This window comes from Seriola lalandi, unplaced genomic scaffold (genome assembly GCF_002814215.2).
Source record: "Seriola lalandi dorsalis isolate HSWRI2012SDOR001 ecotype SW California unplaced genomic scaffold, Sedor1 jcf7180002054403, whole genome shotgun sequence".
Classification (NCBI taxonomy): Eukaryota; Metazoa; Chordata; class Actinopteri; order Carangiformes; family Carangidae; genus Seriola; species Seriola lalandi.
The window spans coordinates 64,252-87,095 of NW_019524956.1; the positions used below are offsets into that span (position 1 = coordinate 64,252).

General features: G+C 40.8%; 1 protein-coding gene across 2 annotated transcripts in view; it reads left to right on the plus strand.

Moving 5' to 3' along the window:
• Positions 1-1,103: 1,103 nt before the first annotated feature.
• The window catches only part of kiz (kizuna centrosomal protein), a 26,673-nt gene continuing 4,932 nt past the window's right edge, over positions 1,104-22,844 (plus strand). The window contains exons 1-13 of one of the 2 annotated variants that reach the window (XM_023409692.2): positions 1,104-1,244; positions 1,706-1,768; positions 2,206-2,368; positions 3,716-3,790; positions 5,124-5,739; positions 5,857-6,094; positions 8,906-9,025; positions 9,513-9,677; positions 10,900-11,050; positions 13,148-13,304; positions 13,784-13,846; positions 15,164-15,289; positions 15,799-15,868. In XM_023409692.2, the coding sequence (XP_023265460.1) occupies positions 1,171-1,244; positions 1,706-1,768; positions 2,206-2,368; positions 3,716-3,790; positions 5,124-5,739; positions 5,857-6,094; positions 8,906-9,025; positions 9,513-9,677; positions 10,900-11,050; positions 13,148-13,304; positions 13,784-13,846; positions 15,164-15,289; positions 15,799-15,868 (2,081 nt within the window). In that variant the 5' untranslated portion in view covers positions 1,104-1,170. Of the gene's footprint in view, positions 1,245-1,705; positions 1,769-2,188; positions 2,369-3,715; positions 3,791-5,123; positions 5,740-5,856; positions 6,095-8,905; positions 9,026-9,512; positions 9,678-10,899; positions 11,051-13,147; positions 13,305-13,783; positions 13,847-15,163; positions 15,290-15,798; positions 15,869-22,844 lie in introns of those variants that run through there. The other variant, XM_023409693.1, reaches the window with a different exon arrangement.

The following is a 22,844-nucleotide window of genomic DNA, read 5'->3' on the forward strand; positions in this document are numbered from 1 at the left end:
GCTGTGAATGTTTTCTATATTGTGAACCATAATCTGCTGAAAATAATCATGAATGCATGGTATGACATACAACAAAGGTCGATCACTGGCATCAACCTCTGCTGAACTCAGCTGAAACAGCAATGTTGCAAATCTCATTTTCTTCTTCACCTCCAAAGTACTGCCTTTCAGCTCTCCACAGCACAAACAAAAAGCCTGGCAACAATATCAATTATACATGCAGGAGGCAAACAAGGGGATTTATTTCACAACAAATAGCCTCATAGAGAGATACTGAATAGGGTAGATTAGCATTAGAAAAGGACAACAAAACTCCCCAGTTCAACAGCTAAAGAGCAATTTGATGGGACTGGAATTGGGGAAATTGCTTGATTAGGGTGTGCATTTGGAGGGGCTGGGAATTTCAGAATCCCACCAAGGATAGGTAGTGTTGTCACTTTGACAAAATTACTTGGTGCTGCTGTCAAAACATGACATTATAAGAACTGTCAGTGGTGAACTTTGATAATGCAAGACAAGATCAGTAGCCATCAGAGCAAATGAGACATCAATCTGTATCTGATAGAGAGGGGGAAGCTTATCAAATAAAGGCAAAGGAAGCCTTTTGATGACTGGTATTTAGCCCAGTCAGGTTACAGACATACAGTTAGACTTTTTTGTCAGCAAATGGTAGGCTTTTCTGTGTGATGAGGTGCACTGTGTCCTATTTCATTTATGCTTAATTTTCTTTTGCTACATTTTGTGTAAAATAACTTTAACATAATAAGCAATAAATTACATTTAAGCACAGGTATGTGGGAAATTAAAGCTAGTTTCATACTATTTTAAAAAAAGGAGGGGGGGGGGGCTCTATTTATGTAAATACATGAAATAGTTGTTGGTGAATAACACTAGTTTTCCTTACCCGACACTTAATAGGAATTTTCGTAACAGCCAGTCCATTTCTTTTTGTTGTACACAGCATAATTTTACGGTGTACGGTTCATTTTAAAAGAGCAGTACTGAGCAGAGCTCGCGCGCATACCCGAACCACGTGTTTTCTGTGTTTATGAGCAGGGAATTCTGGGAAGCGGTGTTCATGGTAACCACCGTAAACACCAGCCACCATTCTCCCTCTCCCTCTCCGCCTCCTTCCTCTCGGCGCTGCAGCAGTGCCAAAGCGAGCGAAAAATGCCAAGCATGACTCACAGCGAGGACAATTATTATGAAAAGATAACATCAATTCAGCAAAGCATGAGTAAAAGGTGAGGCTTCAATACATTTTGTTAACGCGAACACGGCCTGGTAGAAACGAGGGCTCGAGTTGTGTGTTTGCCGCCAGTTAGCCTCCTGCTGCCGCTTGCGACAGAGACATTAAGCTAGCTACTTAGCTAGACAGAGATACCGTATAGCTAGCTAGTTCATTAGCCTGTTTACCTCGGACGCTACCTGTAGCTAACAACAGTAATGTTGTGGTGGGTCTTGCATGTAAATGAATGGAAAGCTAAAGTCACACAACTGAGAAACATTAGCGTTCGCGTCAAAGCGTACAAGAGTTCCCATGAAGCTCGTGCTTTTTTGTATGTACCTTGATGCAGCATTAGCATACGCATTACAATTCGTTAATGAGTAATTGGATAAGTACCGTCAATATTGCTGATAATTAGCCCAGCAAACAACGGAGATGCTGTGTGTGGGTGACAGTTTCTCTTACTTGTGTGTGCAGGGAGAAGCGGAGGCTGGAACTGGAGAGAGAACTGTTCGCTTACTCCAGATCTGATAAAAGAACGTAAGTTATTCAAATTATGTATCAGAAAGACTTTACCTTACATTATTCTTATCCATTGACTGTCACGTTAAGTGTTCATTTAAATATATGAGGTTAGATATTGGTATTTTTATTTGGACAAATTAAAAAAAGGTTCAGGTAATTCTGTTAATATGAAATACTTTATTCAAAAATATCACTATTGTACTCAAGTGTGTTATAGGCACAGTTCCTCTTTGGATAAGCAGAACAGTCTTGTTTTCATTGTAAATTGATTCTCATAAATATTAACATGCCAGGTCAAAACAGCAAAGCTTAGGTTGATATGAGAGCTGAGAATTATATTTAAATTTAAAACATATTGTGCTTAACCTTTTCTTGTGAGAAGTCAAGCTCTTATTTTTGACAATGCTCTTAGATAATATTTCTTTTGAATAATAGTTCTCCACTGCCTTCAGCTCACAGATAAAGTGTTCCAAACTGCGCAGTTATCTCAGGGAAATCTCTGACAGGGAAGCACGAGCGAAAATGAGAAACCTTGAGCTTCTGAGAGATGTGGAGTGCATAGAAATCAGCATGAAAGAATATAGTCCTGACCATGGCCCCCTGCAACAACAACAGGTATACACACAATTTCATTTGTTCAGTGGAGTAGTTTTTCTCATTATGAAGTTATATCAAACGCAAGCTGAACAAACACTCTACCCACTGAGGGTAATTCAGGTTTAGACTTGTATTTGTACTTAAAACATTTGATCAGATTTAATGGTCATTAATTCATGTTTGAATACTGTGTGTTTAAAAAAAAAAAAAACAATAGGTTACCAAATGTACTGTGACTTTAGTAAAAGAGCAGTGAACTCAGATCTATAACATAATACATTTTTCACAAGGAATGTGTATTTACTAATGAAGCATTTTCACACACATTTGCCTTAATGCTATGTTGTCATTTTAACAGAGTAGAAATATTTGCTTGCAATTGCTTGATGTGACAATAGTAAATACTCAAACTGTGCAATTTATCATGACAAGCAAATGAATGAGGGAGAAAACAATGAGCCAGTCAGATTATCACTTAAAACTCAACGACAGTGCTTGACAGCTTAATATCAAATTAACAAAATTGGCTAATTATGACTCGCTGAGTTAATTGCCCAATATAGAGACTCTGAAGTGCTCCAGAGGTTTAGTCATTCACTCCCCTCAAGCAGTTAGTTTGTTTTCTCTTGATGCTTTATCAGTCCTACATGTTTGTTGTTATTTTGGTGGTCCTGCTGCCCTTTGTTTCCATTTTTTGAAGTCACACATATTTTTTTTTCTTTTGGTTTAACTCTGATTTTTTTTTGATACAATGAAAAGCATCAGTTTTCTGATAGACAGTGAGTAAAGTGAAGTCGACATACACATGTTGCTGATTTTATTCTAATCTTGGTCAGTACTAGTGCAAGATGTCCAGAGCCTTTAGAAATTCTGAAGACTTTTCCAATAGGTCTGCCTCTGTAAACTGCTATTGTTTTGATGAAGAGGTACGGGATGTTTGAGCTAATCCAAGTGCCTTTAACAAGACCATTAGGTTTTTTTAATTGGAGCTGGGATTAAGGCAGTTAGTCTGGCCGGTCAGATAGAATGTTACAGGCGGTCAGCAGCTACACAGAGCACACCCACTTGGGGAAATGCTTTGTGATTGACTGATGCTTGATGTTGTCACTTTTGCTGTCATACACTCTGCTTTTATACCACATACAGATAATATTCAACAGCACTATCACAGCATTATAACAAGCAGTGCCTAGCGTTGGCATGTAGTGTCAGTTTACCTGTCACAAATATTATGACTATCATCTTTCTGCATTTTTTTTTCACACTATTAATTTAGAATGCACAGCAAGTGATCTGTCTGTCTGTTTGTCTGTCTGTCTGTCCTTGCATATGCGTTCATCCATTCTTTCTCTACGTTTTTTGCAGGCTGACTTTTTCAAAAATGTTTCCAAATGTATGCAAGAAAAGAAGAAAATGAAGAAAGATCTTGAAGCAGCAAAGGTAAGGCTAGTGTGTGCAATATAAATTGTATACTACTAGTATAGTAATAAAATACATAAGCATGTATTTTACACGCCACATCTTTGACTATGTATTGTATTACTTTTGTTGTGTGTGTGGGTGAGTTTTTACACATTTTGTTGTATGAAGGAAAAACGGTACTTGTTTTTTGGGGTTTTTTTTTTTTAGCTGGATCCTTCTTTTTTGAAATGTTTACAAGGTTTATGCAAATCTCAGTTCTATCAAGCTGTGTTTTCAGGTTTAGAATAACAAAGGAAAGTAGACATTATTCCTGGTAAGTCTGTAGAGGAGTCTACATTTAAACTGTGTATCTATAATAGCACAGGTGTCTAATCCTAGCTGGTGCATCTGTACAAGCGATGTAGTTCAAGCCCATAGCTGCTTTCTCCCTTCACTTAAAGCAGTTAAAGCTCTTTTAGATGAAATGTCTAAGACATCTCATAATAACTTGGAGCATGCTGTCTAGAGCAGTCACTTGTAACTGTGTGCAAAACCCCCCTCAGCCTGTCGATATTGTAATGAGCAAAATGGTACCGTCACTCCATTATGCATACAAGCCATTGGCTTGCAGTGTGCATGTCCCTCAGGCTGCAGCATTCATTAAGGGAAGCTTACCGGGCTGAAAGCTGGAGACAGATGATAACGGGATATGATTTTCATATTTAATACATTCCTTGGAAGAGCACACGCGTGCCGCAGATTGATAGAAGAATCAATTGCTACTTTAGTGAAACACTTTCTACTTTGCCCTGCAGCTACCGATGGAATCACTCAGCCAAGAAATTAACTTTTCCTCTTTTTTTTACCTACTTTGTGGATCTGCTGGGCAGGCTGCATGGTTTACAGTGAATGTTATTAAGCAGCTAACTGTTTGGTATTTAAGACGCTTATCAGAAAAGAAACAGAAGCCATGCTTTTTGTTATTATGTTTGGAGGGAGGCTTTTTTGCTTCTCTCCCCACCCCCACCCCCCGGTGACATTGCAGACATGAATCAAAACTTGTCTAAAGGATTTCTAATAAGATTAAAAGTTAAAACATTGATCCTGAGACATTTTTATGAAAGATGTTGTGAAAAGAAATCTGACCTTGGCCCAAATAAGCCACACTTATTCAAAACTGTAGAGTGGATAGTTAATATACTTGAGTTGAATTTCTTTAAAAATAGACTTATTTAAACTGAGCAAGAAATTCAGGGAAAACATTTAGTAGAAGTGTATTTATGCCTGGAAATGAATCATTTTTATGAGGTAATGGAAAGTTCAATTGCCAGAAATGAACGTTTTTCTTTTTTTTTCTCTTTCACATTTACAGATGAAAGCTGTGCGTAGAAAGCACCAAGACAGCTCTGTCTCTCATGCAGCTAAGAATTTTACACAATCACCAGCAGTGATTTTTATGGACTACCAGACCTCCAGAGGGTCTGACGTTGAAGCTGGCACCACAAGTGTACACTCACACCAAGCATTACATCGTTCACCCAATCACAGCATGCAATCCCGCGAACGTCTACCAAGTGGCCTTTTGAAGGACTTCAGAGTTGGCGGAGAGGATGCCACCAGCAACCGAGCACATTTATCAGATGACATTTCAGGCTCAAACGATTCCCCTGATGGCTGTAATTTGAGTGACAAACATGAAAGAATGATGGCGGTGCTCCCATCTGTTTGTGCCTTAACAGGCACAGCTGGCAGTGTGCCTTTTGGAAGTGATGATGAGCAAGAACCTTCACCTCTGGTGACCTTGACAGCGCCTGAGAAGAATCCGTCTCCCAGCAGCCGAGGCCCCATCAGGGCTAAGAATTCCCCTGCAGACCACACTAACTCCCAAGAAGTGGCTCATCAGCCACTCATAATGGAAGCTGGAGAGAGAGGTCTTAACCATTTGATGCCTGAAACCACTTTTGGAAAAGAAGCAAAAGACACACCAGGTTTGAAAACGTTATTCCTTGTTTATTACCTTGTATCTTTTTATTGCCTTTAAAATCACTTTATTTTGTCCCTTTGAGTGATCACCAAGTGATGCTTTGTGTTGTGTTTACATTCAGGTAAATGTGAATGTGTCAGCACAGCAAGTTCTGATGTGCAGTTGTCAGAGAGCAGTGCTAGTGACCTGTCCATTTCCCTCACACAATCTGAGCTGGAGGAGGAGGATCTACCAGAGGGTGTGGAACCTAAGAGGAATGCCACTTCTGGAGGGAGTGAAGATCACAATCAGCACAGTCCAGAATCATCCCTCCACTCTGATGGGTCCAAGAACACATCTTCAGCAGTGACCTTGGAAAGGTATAATACGTATGACTTTACTTTGTTGTATGGAATTTTCAAGGTGACTCAGTAGGGAGACAAGCACTAACATTTTAATTGTTTTATGGCACATACTTTTGTTAAAATGTGCACAATACAAGATTTAAAGCTAAGCAAGCAAAGAAAGGAGAATGTTCTGCATGGCCGTGCTGGACCACAGAGGGCTATTAATGATAGGAGCGGGGGAAGACACTGCACAGTCCTCCTTTCCACCATCACATCTAAGGCTGACAGAGAGGATTGTGGGAGTCACAGTCCATGCCACCGTGCTCTCTGTAGCTCAGCAGCAGCTGCGGTGGTGGCAGTGATGCATCTTATAGGAAGAGCTCAGGACCTGTCACCAACAATATTGCCATAATCCAAGATAATGCTGTAACAGAGCAATTTTCTGCTTGAGAGACCTCAGGCAGTCCCCAGTGGAGGAGGAAATTTGTGGCACCATAGAGTGTTCTGGAGGGTGGGCATGTGGACAGCACTTACAGCCACAAATCCTTAGCGTGATGATGGCCTCTGAGTTGAAGGATCATTTTGGATGGGGTTAGAGCGACAGAAAATCCCATGTGAATGTTTGCTTCCACAGCCTCTGCAGTTTCCCTACAATATACAGTATTTTATGACCAGGACCTCTTATGCTCTTGAAAAAGAAGAAGAAAACTTTATTTTCTGTGTAATTTTTTTTCTTTCACACATTCTCAGGGACAACCTCTGTTTTAAATGTTGTATTGTTTCTGTCCTTGGGTTCCATATAGTTCCATATATTTTGCTTGTTTACAGTTGTATGCTTTATTTTTTAGATTAAGAATCCAATTGCTCATTTGGTCATAACAAACACATTATTTTATGTAGCTACAAATACAAATTTCGGAGCATTAACTAGTTTCATATGCTTTATTTTAAAAAAGACTCAAATGTATCAATATTAGTATGAGGGATTTGATTTTCTCTCTGAGAGTGTAGCATGTTTGTTTGTTAATGTTTGTATGGTCTACTATACTGTTTATATTTTGACCTCAAGAAGATCTGCAGTTAGCCTGTGCCGGGTACCCGATGGCAAGGGCTACAGCACTCATTGTTAACACAGAGGGCTTCTGTGTATGAGGAGAAAACCAGAGGCTTTGATGTAAAGTTCCTCCATCCTTTTTCACTCTTTCTATCCCTTTCTCTCTCTCTTTTAAGGTTAGAGTTTATATTGCTCCCTCCATTCAGCTCACAGTCAGGAAAAACAAGCCTGGCCAATTCATTAGATTATCCCATTATATTTCTCCTCCAGCGTGGCTGGGGTGAGCATACGACTGAAATATCCTTCAGGTCTCTTCTTCGAGACTCATCATAATGCCCTCACAGTGTCCTGCTCTTTAAATATGTCGTCCCTGAACTGCAGGATGGTTCTGCTCGATTAGGGACGGCATGTCATACAATTAAAGTTGGGTTCTTAAAAATCCAATGCAAGTCTTGAAATAGCGGCGCTCAGTGTGTTGGTATTACTTGTGGTCTATTTTTCCATTCCTTTGTGTGTTATATTTGCTGTCTTTGCCAGCATGGTGAGATTCTCCTGACACCAATCACTCAACGGTGAGGCCATTCCATGTGGTAAGTCACCCCAGAGTCGGTACTGTACACTGTAGAGCAATATCGCTGCAGAGAGGCTGACCTCTTCCTCCTAACTAACAACACGCTCCTGATGATGTCGACATGCGGACAACAGCAGCATCTAAAGTGAGGTTGGAGACCTTGACATGAAAGCTGGCAACAATACAATGAGAGAGAGAGAGGTTTGCAGAAAAACACAACTAATTCACTTTCTCCCTCTCTAAAGGTCTCTTTTTGAAGAGCATTGACAAATAAAGTGGAAAGAGAAAGATGACTATTTCAAGGCCCACACTGACGATAAGGGAGAGAAAAAAAGACAGCTTTTGCCTATGCTACTTCAGCCACACTGAAGAGGACTTAGCACAGACGGATTGCACACTACAGAATGTCATGGATATAATTCAAGCTGCTAGCTTAATCAGGATGTTACCAGGAAACAACCTGCAAAAAAGAGGGAGCAATTGTTTGCTGACCCCTAACCCAGGAGCCCATTACAGATTGTCATAAATTCTTTTTGGCCCCTTTTATGTAGGGGGGCTCAGGATCTCTCGGCTTGGGGTTTCTGGGAGAATTCAATGAGGGCCACTCAGAGCTTAATGCTCGAGAAAGAGATGGATTCCCAATATCCACATGCATTAGACATCCATTTCTCATTTTGCAGCCTCACACAGGACCAGATTAAAGTGTAAATCGCTCACCAAAAGAAATCATCTAAAGGCCCCTCTTGTTTTGGAACCTATTTCCTTGCACTGTTGAGTGTGAGTTGGTGGTAACACTAATGGTACAGAAAAATGTGTTTATTTTTTTGATAATAATATTACATATTTATAATGAATTCATTTTGCCATTAACTGTATCAGCTATATACAGAGCTTATTTGAAGTTTTACTGCAGCTGTTGACAGCTGTTTCTCTAAGCTCTAGTATTGAATGCCAGGTTTCTCAACCTTTGTCACACAACCCGTCATTACATGTGGCACCATTAACAGACAAGCTTTGAATTGTTTGTAGTCTTGTATAGTGGGGCCAGCATTTTAATGATCAGATTCCTCGAGCAGTCCTTGAGTGTGTCAAGGAAATTGCCTTGAAAAATGTATTACAGATTTTTTTTTTTTTTTTTTTTTTTTACAAATAGGCATATTGATCACATGTCCTCCTCCATTTTTCCTTTCACCACATTAATTGGTAATGTTTATTCTAGTCTCTCCCAGGAAGGACTCTTTAATCTGCTCGACAGCATCGAAGGACGATTCCATGATGAGCGGACCAATGTGTATGGGGATTCTTCAGTTGATGAAGGACAACTCAATAGACTTATAAGGTATATCCTTGCTGTTTTTCTTCAGACTTTACTATCTTATCTCTCCCTGTTTAAATTAAATGCCATGTATACTTATGTTATGGCCATGGAACAGTTTGTGCAGATGAGGAAAACATATTATCCTTCTGCCAAGGGCTCTCACTTTAGATGAAGTGTCATCACCGACATGCACACGTCTTTATTTCTGACGGGTTTTCAAACACAGGGGATTGTTATAGTAACCACCCTGTTGAATTGTTATTGGAAGTCAGGGAGATTGAGGATGGCGAATTTGTTTCATTAGACTGGGATTATTTTTCATAAGCCTTTTATATTTCATAGCATGATTAATTTACCATAATTGGAGTTCTTGTTGTAAAGTGCGGATAAATGTCTCGCAAAGGAAGCTTTTTTCACTCTTTTTGAACCCAGTATATACTTATCCCCATCTATGCAAACATCCTAGTGCTCCATGGCAATAGCTGACTGCTCTCTATATATTGGGCAGCCTTTGTAACGCTGGAGCGGGCTTGAATGACGAGGACCTTGAAGCATGCGGAGCAGTCGTCCTTCATGGGCTTCAGAGGTTGTCATGGAGCACAGCAAAGGGATGCCTGCTACCACAGGACCTAGTGAGTTCTCACCAGTCGAGCCCTGAGCCTAATGAAATAAGGTAAGGCTCCTGGTTTCTCTGTGAGTCCAACACCAAAGACTGATGATGGTGTGTTTTTTCCTTAGTTTTATTTAGTTTTTTTTCTTCAGCTGTATGAATCTTGGGATTGTGGGTTTGTAAAAAGTATCTCAATTGCATTTTCAGGTTTCATTATTTGTAAAAAAAAAAATTGCACCAGTCGTGTAATGTTGTTTTTCACTTAATTTGTTTCCAAAATGTTAAATTTTTAACAAACTGCAACTTCTGCAATCCTGGAAAAAAGAAAATAAATATATATTTATATAATAAAACATTGTTTGTGGTATAGTGTTGTATATAGTGTGTTTTTTATGTGTCACAATGACATGTTCAACTCCATAATAAATAGTGCCATAATGTTACAATTCAGAGCACAAATATCAATGTGCTGAAAGCTGCAGAGTTCAATAGACCTTTCTCTTCTTTTCGGAGTACAGTAAAGGTGAATTCTACTTTTTAGACAAAGAGAGGAGAGCTGCCTGTGCATTTTCTTCTTTTTTTCTTTTTTTTCTTTATATGACCAGACAGTGGGGGAGGGGGCACGCAGTTCAACAGTCACTGAGATATTGCACGCTACAATTCGATACAGTCTCCCTTGTCCACAAATGTAAAGGTCATCTTTAGTGTCACCTCGTGCAGTAACACTGCATCGGTGAATGTCATGAGTAAATTAAAATGCCCTATCTGTGACTTCCAGTCCTTTGGATAATGAGTAGTTGTACTCTGAGCCAAATCCATGCTCTGCTTCACTACTCTATTGATTTCAATGAGACCTTTCCTGCTCTATACTCAGTCCAAAGAAACACATCTAGCAGTGTCAGTCTCTTTCCTGTGGAAATGCCCATTGGTTCTTCGACCTTTTATCCAGTTTTCAACTAGGAGATTCCTGTATATTGCTGTCTCTGTCTATTCAGTGTTAACTGGAATTCATTAATGATCTCTATCTTCTAAAGTGCCTCAAGATGGCATAGAAAGCAGCCTTTTGAGAATGGGGGAAAATTGTGCTGAAATGTATTATATTTTAATTTCTTCACATAATTGAAGTTAGTAAAACTTATCAGTTTCCTCAGTTTTTTTGATAATCAAAGACCATTTCACTGCAAGGAGGTATAATTATGGCTTGTTTTCAGATGTCCTACTGTGTATTCAAAAAGAAAGCCTCCTCTTTCTCTCCAACCAATCCCACCCCCACCCCTCACCACAGCACCAGCCTCCCTCCTGATGCCGCTCGGCTGTGGGATCGCTGGTTCAAGCACGCCCTTCTGCTCAAGGAGCGCCGTGTCCTCAACACTGAGCGCTTGGTCCAGCTGTTCACGCCGCTGCTGCTGGAGCGCCATGCCACCTACAGCCACCAGGTAGCGTCGGAGTCTCGTACACTGCCTCCACACACACACACACACACACACACACACACACACACACACACACACACACACACACACACACACAAACAAACAGGAGGTCACACACTTGCAATTGATAGACACCCAGTCCCAAAAGCAAGCAGGCTTTAACACACACAGATGACGACGGGGGAAAAATGGCTTCTTTTTCCTTCTTTCCAAAAAGCCCAGTGTTTTTTTTTCTTTTGCTGTTTCTTTGCATGTTTTTAAAGGGGGCTGTTGTTGGTACTGAGTGCCCTCTTTGTGTCTGGTGTTTGAAACCAAGCCCTGCCTGCCTACTCATCAGATTGCTCCACACGTTGACCTAGACAGAAGGGAAATCCTGACCCATGCGCTAATCGCAAATTACAGCCTCTGCTTGGCTTCTTTCATCTCATGTGGTGTATTCATCGGAGAAACACTTGCTTTTAATTTGGTATTAGCCAAAAGTATAGCCATCAGCTGGGTCCGATTGAATGAGGGAGCCATTTGGACCTTCTCCACAACAGACAGGATTATTTTAAATTTCCCACTCATTGACCTTGTGCAGATCATGCTCAATTAAACAAAGAAAGAAACCACACTGAATATTCACACTTAGAGCCCCAGAGATTTTTCAGGAATCCCACTTTTTCAGAAAATGTACCATTGTATGTGCGGGAATGATCATATATATATATATATGCATGCAGGTTTTTTGTGTTATTAATTTTTGCTGACTCATCTTGTGCGGGTTCTTGTGGCTTGGAGATCTTGCTCCAGTGTCCCAGACGCAATGAGAGAGGCAAAGAGGGAGACTGTAGAGCCTCTTGAAAATATGAACTGACAAAGGGAAGAGAGGTACTGCCATCTCCATCATTGTGTCCAAGTGCATCAGGAAAAGCCTGAGTGAAAATCTTTTTCTCCCTTTATCTCCCTCATTCTCACTCCATCTACTCCATCTATTTCTTTCTCCCTCCCTCTATTTCTCCATCTCCCCCTTTATTTCTTTCTCTCTCTTTCTCTCTCTCCTCTCTGTCCTCTCATACAACAGCTTACTCTCCACACACAAGAGAAAACAGAAATTTCCATTCACGTCTTGCCACACAGCCTGGCTACTCCGACAAATGGGAGCATGCAGCTCGCATGCACACACTCAAAGAGGCCCTTTGAATATTCAAGTGCTAACAGTTGCATTCATTGATATTTAAAATGCAGTGGGTCTGCGAGAGCCCTCAACTCCCGGTACATTTGACTAAATCTAAAAAAAGAACAAAGACGGATATCGGGGACAAGGATCAAGACAGTTTTTATTGTGCAGCAGCATCAAATACCAAGTGGCAAGCTCAGATTGGCATGTGTTTGCGTCTCTTCCCCTCTCGGAAAATGAAAGCGTGTACATTGCCAATCTTCACTGCGACCTACTGATAACAACTTACAATGTACTTAAAGTTTGTCACTGTCAAAATCCTCCTGATCATCCCCTCCATATTAGTGCTCATTAAAAGTTGCAAATGGCCATCTGAGGCTGAGAGGCAGTCTTTGATCACAAAAGAGAGATGATGATGGCAGGATTTGATATGGGGGAGGGAAAAAGGAGAGAAAGGAAATCGGTGTGTGGCATCTCCCTGCTCCTCATCTCCCGGAACAGCTCCTCTTAATTGTGTATCCTCATCTCCCCAGAGATAAAAATGAGCTGGAGAGGGAGGAAGAGAGCAGTTTGTCTCAATCCTCTCAGCCAAGAGAGGAGATATGTGGAACGTGTTGCACATTAACGCCAGGGTGATTGCATTCTTTAGGCGCTTCTCTAATCTCATGGATGAGAAGAGAGGGAGAGCAAAAAAAAAGAAAAAGTGTGATTGAGAGGGAGAGCAGGAGTGAAAGTGTGCGAAATAATCATTTTTTGGTTAAACGAGTGAGAGAATTTGAAGTTATTTTCTCTTGGCGTTTGAACACACACTACAACTGCACCTCTGTGCGAGCAGCCATGGCCAAGTAAATGACTTGCCTAATCGGCGAGAGTTCAATTTGACACTTCCTTCACAAAATGGGAACAATTAAGAATGTGGTTTTAATTTGTGCTGCTTGCAGGCCAAAGTGCTGCTGAGGACACTTCTGTCCCGGTCCAGTGAGGAGTGCCCCTCAGCAGAGGACAAGAGTGACTTGTCTTCTTCATGTGGTCCTCCTTCTCTCCTAGCTGACTGTGATGTGAAGCCTGCCAGGCCTGTACAAAGGCAATGGATTCAAGGTAACTGAAGATTATCAGTGTGAGTACACTAAGAAAATCCTAATTAGCCTACAATATTTGAATGCTGGGCTTTGGTTAAATTAGTTATGGAAGAATGGCTGCATTTTCTAACAATCAAAAACTCTCCTTTTGGCAAGTGGTTTAGTTTCATTACAGTTGCAAGTACTTTCCCGCAAACCTCCAAAACATTCCACACTGAGTTAAGTCTGTCTTTGCACAGTAATATGTAACAAGGCCATTAATAGGAACAAATGTAGACTACTGCTTTTTTTTTTTGAACCACCTCTGCAGAGAACTAAAACTTCCCTTTTATGAAAGAAATCAATTTCACCATAGAGCTTTTTTATGAATCCCTCACAGCCCAGTTTTCATACAGCCGTCTATTCAGAGCTAAAGAAAGACCCCCCATTCCCATTTCTATCCCTAGACTCCCTTCCTCCCTGCTACTGCTTCTCACTATGCGCTTCCCTTTCTTACAGAACTACAAAGTACTGAAGAGGACAGCCAGGACGAAAGCCCTGTGGAAAGTGTTCCTATTAGAGGTAAAAAGGCATCGCTGGTGCCCCAGCATTCACACTGTCCTTATGTTGTGGTTTGTTTTCTTCCCACTGCAGTGAATAATGGGCTCTTTTACGCAATGGCTGAGGCAGGATGATCAAGGTGAAACCAGGGTCAAAGTCCCACCTGAAGAGCTGTGCTAGTTCTCTCTAATTATCTCCGAGAAAACACTAGCCGTGTTTTCAGCCTGGTCTGAGGCATTCTGGCAAAATTGATAATTCGCTGGCCCGGCATAATGTGGTTGCTTTAATTGTCAGGACGCCAGGGTGGGAAGCGCAAGAGATCTGTCATCGCTTCTCATTATCTTCTAAACAATGCTCCAGCAAGGCTGGACTTAAAAAATACTAGATGTGAAGGCATTCTGGAAGCAGTTGGTGTGCCCATCCCTCAGCTGCACCTCTGAAATGTAAAGCAATCCTATATTACCCTTGGCTATCAGATTTCCTACTGGGTGTTTCATGTGTCTGCATCCCTAAGGTGCACAGCCAGCAAAATGAGTACAGTTTCCAATCGCTACACTTAATCAAAAGAGCCATAACCAGCAAAAAAAAAGAAAGACACGACTAAAGATTTTGCAAGGAAAGGGTTTTGCTGTGCTGAGCGACATCAATGTCACAATCAAATACCGTGACCTTGGAACTGATAGTAATTGCCAGGACATTTGCGTCTGTGGACCTAGTGGGTTTTTTTTAGACTCCATGTAAAAGCAGTGGCTGTGTAAAGTGCTGTGGGTGGAATATCACTGGCAATTGTTATGCACTGTAAACATCATATGTTTTTTAGAAAATTATTAAAAGTTGTATTTTATACTTTGAAACCAAGTTAAAAATGTTAGGACTTGGTCATACAAGATCACAGTTTTGCTCTATTGTTTGATTTGCTCTGGGTTTTAGCCACATCATTGAAACAACAGCCCATTTATTATGTACTTCTGCTCTGCTGATTTTTGCCAGAACAGTCTCTGTGTTCCTCTCAAATATGATACCTACTTAAGTGTGCCGGCAAGTAATTATGAGTGTTTTTAAAACAGAAAATCAATCATGGCCTTCCTGTTAGGGGATGCTGAGATAATGTGAGATGCTGATTGCTGTCTCATGGAAACTGTTGCTACATACTGTAGGCTTGAATCAACAGCTTAGCTGATTGAGCGCAGTGTTTTCACACACTCTGTACAGCAGTGAGACCAAAAGACTCAGCTACTGAAGCGTGTTGTCTCAACAAACACAGAAACCTCTGAAAGTTGGAAACCTAGGTTTTAAGCAAATATTTGACAGTGACTTTGTGTGTGTGTCCCTGAACAGAGACAAAAGCATATCAGTTACTTAAACAATCAGCCATGCAGGAAAGGCTGCAGAGTTCTGAAGAGGAGGAGGACGAGTGGGAGGAGGAGGAGGAGGAGGAGGAGGAGGAGGAGGATGGCCTCTCAGGTAAGAGATGTGGTCCGCTCTACCAGGAAAGTAGCAAGCAACTGGAGCCTAACCATTGGTCAACACTGGCATATGGTCACAGCACACACAAGGGCCCAGAAAGACCACGTGTTTTTTTACATAGATGTAGATCTATTATCTTATCTTGTCATTTAATTGTATCTTATTAGCCCAAATTTTCTCGACAAAGCTCATTTTCAGTTACACAAATTCTCAACATCTCAGTAATCAAAGGCTTCAGTTTGTTAGGTGAATTTGGGGCTGGCAGGTTCTTGTGCATGAATGAGTTCCAAGTGGATTGTGTATACTGTATATAATATATAAATGTTATGCATAAACAAATAGAAATATCAGTCCTCTCAAATTTCCATTTGTGCATATGAAGAGACCCCAACATCAGTATCCCATCAGCCTTACCATAAGTTTCTATATAAATATGCATTGTTAATTAGCTTGTGATGAGATGTCCAAACCAAATGGTTTCATCTTGCCCTGTTTGCTCTTTTAAGGAATAAATCATGGCAATGAAGAGGACCTGGGGAGGGCCAAACGCTCCTCACATCAAGACCCTTACCCCCGGTAAGAACATTGTTATTATTCAACGGGCCACAGGAAATGGGCCACCAGACGCCAAAGTGGTTGATGTACATTTGCATGGCTGCTCTCATAATTCCCTGTTCATTTCCATAAGATCAAGGGGGCGCCACCCATTAACTCGCTTACAAAGACAAAAGGCCCCTAAAGCCCCTCTCACTCACTGTTTGCTGGGTTGAGCCAGGTTTTAGAAATCAAAAGCAAAACAGCTACCACAAAAATAAATTGGAGTCATAATCTTACTGTCTTCAGCCTTGTTGTCAGAATGCAAACAGATCATGTCAAGAAGAGAATCAGGGACAACTGTTTTGGAAGAAGGAGACTCAAGTGTTGATAAGAACAAATGTCCTTTGATTTTTCACCCTTGAAACACATTTAGGCTGCTCAAATCAGAGTCCTAAGTAGGTTGGAAAAGAACATTTAATGATAAATAGCTTGGTGGAAGCTAACACCATCACAGTTACATTTGAATATCAACACGACTTCATCAAATCTGCAATTGCATGTCGGGTCCTCAGAGCACCTCTTCACTGCGAACCCATTTGGGCTGTAGTAATGGCTGGGTAAACGTTATGAGGAATAATCTTCTCTGATTTCATGTGATTACTGGGAACCACGCTGACACAAGGGCTGAAGTCTGTATCTCCCTGGCCTGGCAAGCAGGCACTCCCAGTCTGCCTATTAGCCCAGGGAAGGGCCTAATGGGCTGGCTTTATTGTTGTCCTCATAGCTGCTGATGTCTGCCACTGCCAGCCCCAGTGACCACCCTCTTAAATAAACATGAGCCAATTTCAGGCCCAGACCCTCTCAGATGGTGCCTGTCTCCCTGTCATTAATGTGCATAGGAAGCACATATATATGATTAAACAACATTTGCAGAAAGAAAAAAAAAATTCAACAGAAACAGAATGCTGTGAGCAGTGATGAGACACAAGTTGTGTACATAAGTAAAATTTAACAAATGCATAGTTATGCATGGCTGACACTCTCATCTCACTAAGGTTTGGAAGGAAGTAGCAGCTAGTCACCATGACCATCATCTTCATTTTGGTCATACAACAATTTCCTCTTTTCTTTCTCTGCTTCTCTTAGACGCTTAGATTTAAGCATTCCACTTACCACAGTCACTTCTTGCGCTTTATTGCTACCACAAGTGGTCTGGAAGCCCTGCACTTGAGCAGAAGCATAACTCTGCAGCATGCTCTTGCCCTGCTTCTCTCCTTTCTCCCTGTGTCTCACACTCTCGCTTTCTTGCCCTTTCTCCATGTTTTGCCCCCCCCTCAATGCTACATGTTAATTATTTGCTTTATTTTGTCAGCGAGCTGATGAGTGACATCAAAAGGAGGATGGAGCTGGACTCAAAATACAAAAATGGCTTCTTCTCTGTTGTCTTAGACAATAATTATGATTTGCCAGTTAAGCCTAGACTACAGCAGAGGGATTGTAGTTTAAAGCAGAGGCTTTGGTGCAAAAAATGCATTTATAGCCCTTTGTGAGGCTCCTCATTATGTGTGGGCCCGATTCATTAAGTAATTGGTTTGCAGTTGTTTACATGAGTATTAAGGCCTTCTATTCAGGGCCTTTGAGAGATACATTGTGCAAATGTTGCATGTTATGAATGCAGAATGAGAGGCGGGGGGCCAGTCCTATTGGCCAAACACTGCACTCGGCTGAAAAGCGAGAGAAAAGCACTGGGTGCTGCTTTGCATAGCAATGACTAGGGCCTTAATAAGCTTTACAGATTAAATACATGCAGTCTATACAAGATGCAAAGAGATACTCTTAACACATTTATATGTGTTCATTTCACTATTATGGCATTCGAGAGAATTGAGGTCTTTCATATTCTTTTTTTTTTTCTCCCTCTCTCTCTTCCTTGCTCTCTCTCACACAGTGTTTTTCACTCCGATACTTTTATAGAATGTGCTGTTTATTGTATTATAAGTCGTGGGGAAGCGAGTGATCTGCAACATTTATTAAGGATTTGTCCATTAGAAATCTTTTGCTGTCTTTGTGAGTGGCAAAGTAAAATCACTTTGTGGTTGAGTGGGGATGAAAGGAATAATGCACGAAGGAGTGAGTCTTAATAAGCAGCTGCACTCCATGTAAAGACCACTTGTTCCCCTTTGTATGCGAGTGCATGCCACTGCTTCCTCTCGTGCAAAGCATCATTGTGCTCCTTTCTACTGTAGGCATTTCAGATGCCACTCCTTTCTTATTTTTATTTTGGGTTTTTTAATACCTTTTTATTCCCCCCCTCTTTTTGATCCTAAAAAATGCTTGAACACATGTGCGTGCGCGCACGCACACACACATACACACATACACACACACACACACACACACACACACACACACACACACACAACAAAATCCTCCAGCCATCAGCCGGTGTGATGATTGTTGTGCCTAGTGCCTGCTTGACAAAAACCTTGACTCAACAATTAGTGGTTTACAGCTTTGCCTTGGACAACAGGATGTGCTCAAGCATTCGACCCCAAATCACTCAGAGTGTCAAAATCAGAAGCTCTCTCCCTTTCTCTTTCTCTCTCTCTCTGTCTCTCTCTCTCTCTCTCCCTCCCCCTCTCTCCCCCTCTCTCTCTCTCTCTCGTGGGGAGGTGATGTGTGTGGATCTCTGACAGCTCACTGGGAGGAGGGATGGAGGGGTGAGAGGGACATGAGCTGAGAGAAAGGATCGGAGGGGAGGAGACGTAGAAAAAGAGAGTGGGAGATAGAGGGAGACAGAGAGACAATAATGGACAAAGAGGGAGTGAAAGATGGAGTATTCCTGTTCTAAAATCCAACAGTGTGTCAAGGAAAACAGATGTTAATGCTTCAACTGACAATAAAATACTTAGCAGTATAATACTTATGACTGGTTACACCATCAGGTATGTCGCAGCATTGAATCTGTTCCTCTGTGATTATTTGGTTTGGAGTATATATACTCTCAACAACTTTTTTTTACTTGACAGTAAATTAGTTCATTGTTTCCTTGAAGACCAGAGAATAAGATTAAAATCAGGCCAAAGCAGGTCAAACAGGGCAGTGACTGTAGAGGAAAGCAGTATTTAGAGGCTCCAGCCAGAGGAGGTCACTGTCCTACACTCGCTGTCTGATAGAACATCTGATTGCTCTATAAAAAAAAGACATTGGCATGCTTTATTTTTGCTCATTTTAATATAGTCTCAGTGCAGAGTCTATACAGCAAAACCAATGCAAACATCACTTTACTCAAATAAATGTGTTGTGGTTGCTGTTGTAGGCTGATAGGGGCAAAACAGATAAAAGATGGATAAAATATTCAGGTTTGAAATCTATAATTTATTAGGTTGTAGTCTGTGGTGATTTTTTATTAGATTGGTTTACATTGTAACTAGATCATCTTATTTTCTCTACATTCTTTAGATACTCTGATGTGCGTGTGTCGAGCAAGGCAGCAAATGTTTGCTCACATAGGTCACAATGTACAAAAAAAAAGGGTAACATGAGATGAATGATCTGTCCTTCAGCCATCACTTGCTCTGGCTGTCTGCACTAGACTGCCACCAGTCAGGAGGAGAGCAGGCTGTGTAGAAATCATTGGCCCAGTGCCTCTTCCTCTGAGTTGCAGTACTTACTCATTGCCAGCAGAGAGCACTCACATGTTAGAGAGTGCCCACTCACAGTGCACTCACAGTTGCCTCTCACTGTTTGCCCCCACTGAGGGCTATATCCTGCTACCATTCAGGCCTGGTAGAGTACATTTAAACGGAGCCTAAACAATGTTTCTGTGGGGTCATAGCTGGGATGGGAGTAGGAGTTGATGGGAATGATGAGGTGATGGGTCTCCCTTTACCTTTAGACAAGCACCGCTGCGCAAAAGTGCTATTGTGCTATTAGCATTTGTGCGTGGGTGGCAGGAGCTTAAAAAAAGCCAGGGTAAATAAAAGCAGTTTTCTAGCTATCTGTGTGTGCAAGCCAGTATTAAATGCTTGGTAAGCATTATTTCCTTTGATAGTCCTCACATTCCCAAATGTGATTAAAGGATTATTAGTGAAATCTGTCTTTAGTGACTCAAAGGAACAGATCCCAGTCTTACATTGGCAGTTATTGCAGTTTGGAGATGTTTTTGTCCACATGTTATTGGATATTTTTGTCAAAATAACTACAACACTGGGCACATTCTTATGAAATAGACAACACAGTTCAGATGTGTGAGTGCAGCCTTTCTATTTTTCTGTGCTGCTTTAACTGTAATACATGAAAATATTTTATACAGCATGTTGTTTTAGTTGCACAGGTCTTTTTCTGACACAGTTTAATACAGTAATCTCATGACATTTGTATTTCTCAGAAATTTGCAGTAGTAGCTGTAGTGGTAGAGTGGCGCAGTAGGGACATGTAAAGATGTAGCTCTCAGTTAAACAGAATCAGGATCTCAGGGACAAACCAAGCAAAATGTTGCAAAGAACAAAAATGAAAGGTGCTGCTCTGATGCAGAGAATTGTCTCAAAAGGACTTTACTGTATATCCTGTGTGTACACCTTGGCTTTCAGTAAGTGGAGTAATTGTGTTGTGTTGTCACGTACCAAAATCACCCTCACAATGTACATCAGATATGTAGTCACATGATTGTCCTAAATTTGATCATTTGAATTCGTTTCGTGCCCATTGTGTATCACTGCGTTAGCTGCCAGCACATCTTGTATGTGTACAACCCGATTGGAAACATGTAACAACAGAACTGATTTGAGAATTATTTAAAATATGTAAATTCAGGAGCTTTACTGAAAATATCATATTTTCCTCCACAGTCCAGTTGTGTAACGTGTATAAAACTGATCATACAATTTTAAAGGTCGTTGTGGATTGCAGCAGACACAAAAACTGTTAAAACATGAGATAAACAACAATATGAAACAATTGCAAAGGCCAGAGAATGAGAATGAGCAGGGCATTGGAAAAAGGAGGACATTACAATAGCTGTAATTTGCATCATTTTACACATTACATTCACCTCTGTCTACCAGAGCTTGTAAAACACTGGCCAGCCCAGTCTTACATATTCAGATCATTGCCTCAATTAAGGGAAACTCAGCAGAAGATGAACTGGCATAATGTTTATGGAAACGGAATATTAGATTGGTGGGGTCAGATCCAGACCGGGCTCTCTATGGTAATAGCCCTGTCTTGAAATCAGCCCTGTCCCCCACTGAAGTGGAACAGCTGATAGACCATTCCCATTCTGGGATGAAGTTCGAGAAAAGAAAAGCCTAATTTACTCTCCGTAACAGCTATTATTTTGGCAAAGGAGAGGAAGTAATCGTATAGATTATTGCTGTATTTTTGCTGCTGCAGGGTCTGGTCAACATCTGTTGCCTAACAGTTGTAAATGGATACACTAGTCCCTGTTGTTTTTGTGCTTTAGCATTTGTACTTTTATCTCCTATTCAGTTTAAAAAGCTGAATGTGGATAGCAGCTAGATATTCCTTATCACAGTGCTCACTGTTGATATACTGGCAATATGACTTTTGTGTTAAAGCTTTGACAGAAAGAAACTCTCATTGTCATGTCTGAACAATGAAACATTTTTTACTTTTACACAGTAATTAAAAAGTCATTTTTACATGTTAAGTGTATATTAAAGCACTTAGCTTTTATATATGCAGTTATATTGATTGTACAATTACAAAAACTAGTACATGATTATGATATTATTTTCTTTCATGTAATTAATTTTGCACATGACCATCTGTCATGTTGCATGGCCAGTAGCATGTGAAAAAGATCAAATTTGCTGTTCCTAAACATAATGTAGTAGAAGGAGATATTACAAGCCAAAAACACCATCTACCATCATTTTAGACTCAAAATAGGCTGTACAGAAAGATATTTACTGTCTGCATTACCATCCTTTCACCACAGGAGCTGTTGTGTGTTTTTCACAAGATCTGATTACATTTCCTAAAATACACATTTATGGCAACATCTGTTTCAACAAAACATAACACCTTTATATAACAAACAGATGATCTGTCACTGTGTCCTTGCTTTCTTTTCTTTCTTTTTTCTTTTTTTCTTACTTTATTACTCAGCCTTTTCTTTGAATTGCTAGCATTTTAAGTGCCAGAGGTTCAATGTGCTGCCTGAAGAGATACAAGAATCATGCAAACGTCCTGTAAGAAGTCCTATCAGCATATTAATATAAATGTTATAAAGGTTACAGTCTAATGATTGTACTGGCTCTGTTGTATATTGCTTATAGCACAAAGCAATTTCCTCACAGTTTGGAATGGGAGGTGCATCTCTTTTCTCTCATTCTGCCTTGAGTGGTACAAAGCAGCAATATATAGTTTAGAAGATGGCAATTGGAAAGCAGCCAGAGTAATTTGGTCCTTATCCTCAATGTACAGTCACATGTGCCAAGACTTAGCTGAGGGAGAGATGAGGAGATGAGGGTGATTGAGAGGATGACAATCAGAGAGGTCATGGGTTTGAATTGATGCAGATGGAGGAACACAGCATACGACTGTTTTTTGCTCGAGCTCATCTGCTTAAAACTGTGCATGCATCTTTTTTGTTTCCAAGAATAGTGTCAGCACAGCTCCAATATAGAAGGTCCAAACAAATAAGCCATATGGATATGTATGCTAACCTGGGAGATGATGAGGATATATTGTGGGGTTTTGAATAGGCTCTGTGATGATGTAAATTAAAGAGGAGGCCTTTAAAAGTGGAACGGGGGGCCTTATTGCATATGCATTGAGGTAGATCAAAGCCTTTTCGGAGGGCACACATTTACATAGCGATATCACCAGAGCTATGGGAACCTGGCAACCCTGTCTCTGGACTATTTTTGAATAAAGAGGGCCTTGTGGAAGTCCTTTGGCACAATTAGAACAGGAGTCAAGGAAGTTCCCTCTGCTGTACAGTCTGAGCTTAGCCAGCTTAGCCCCCCCCCCCATCACCCCGCACCCC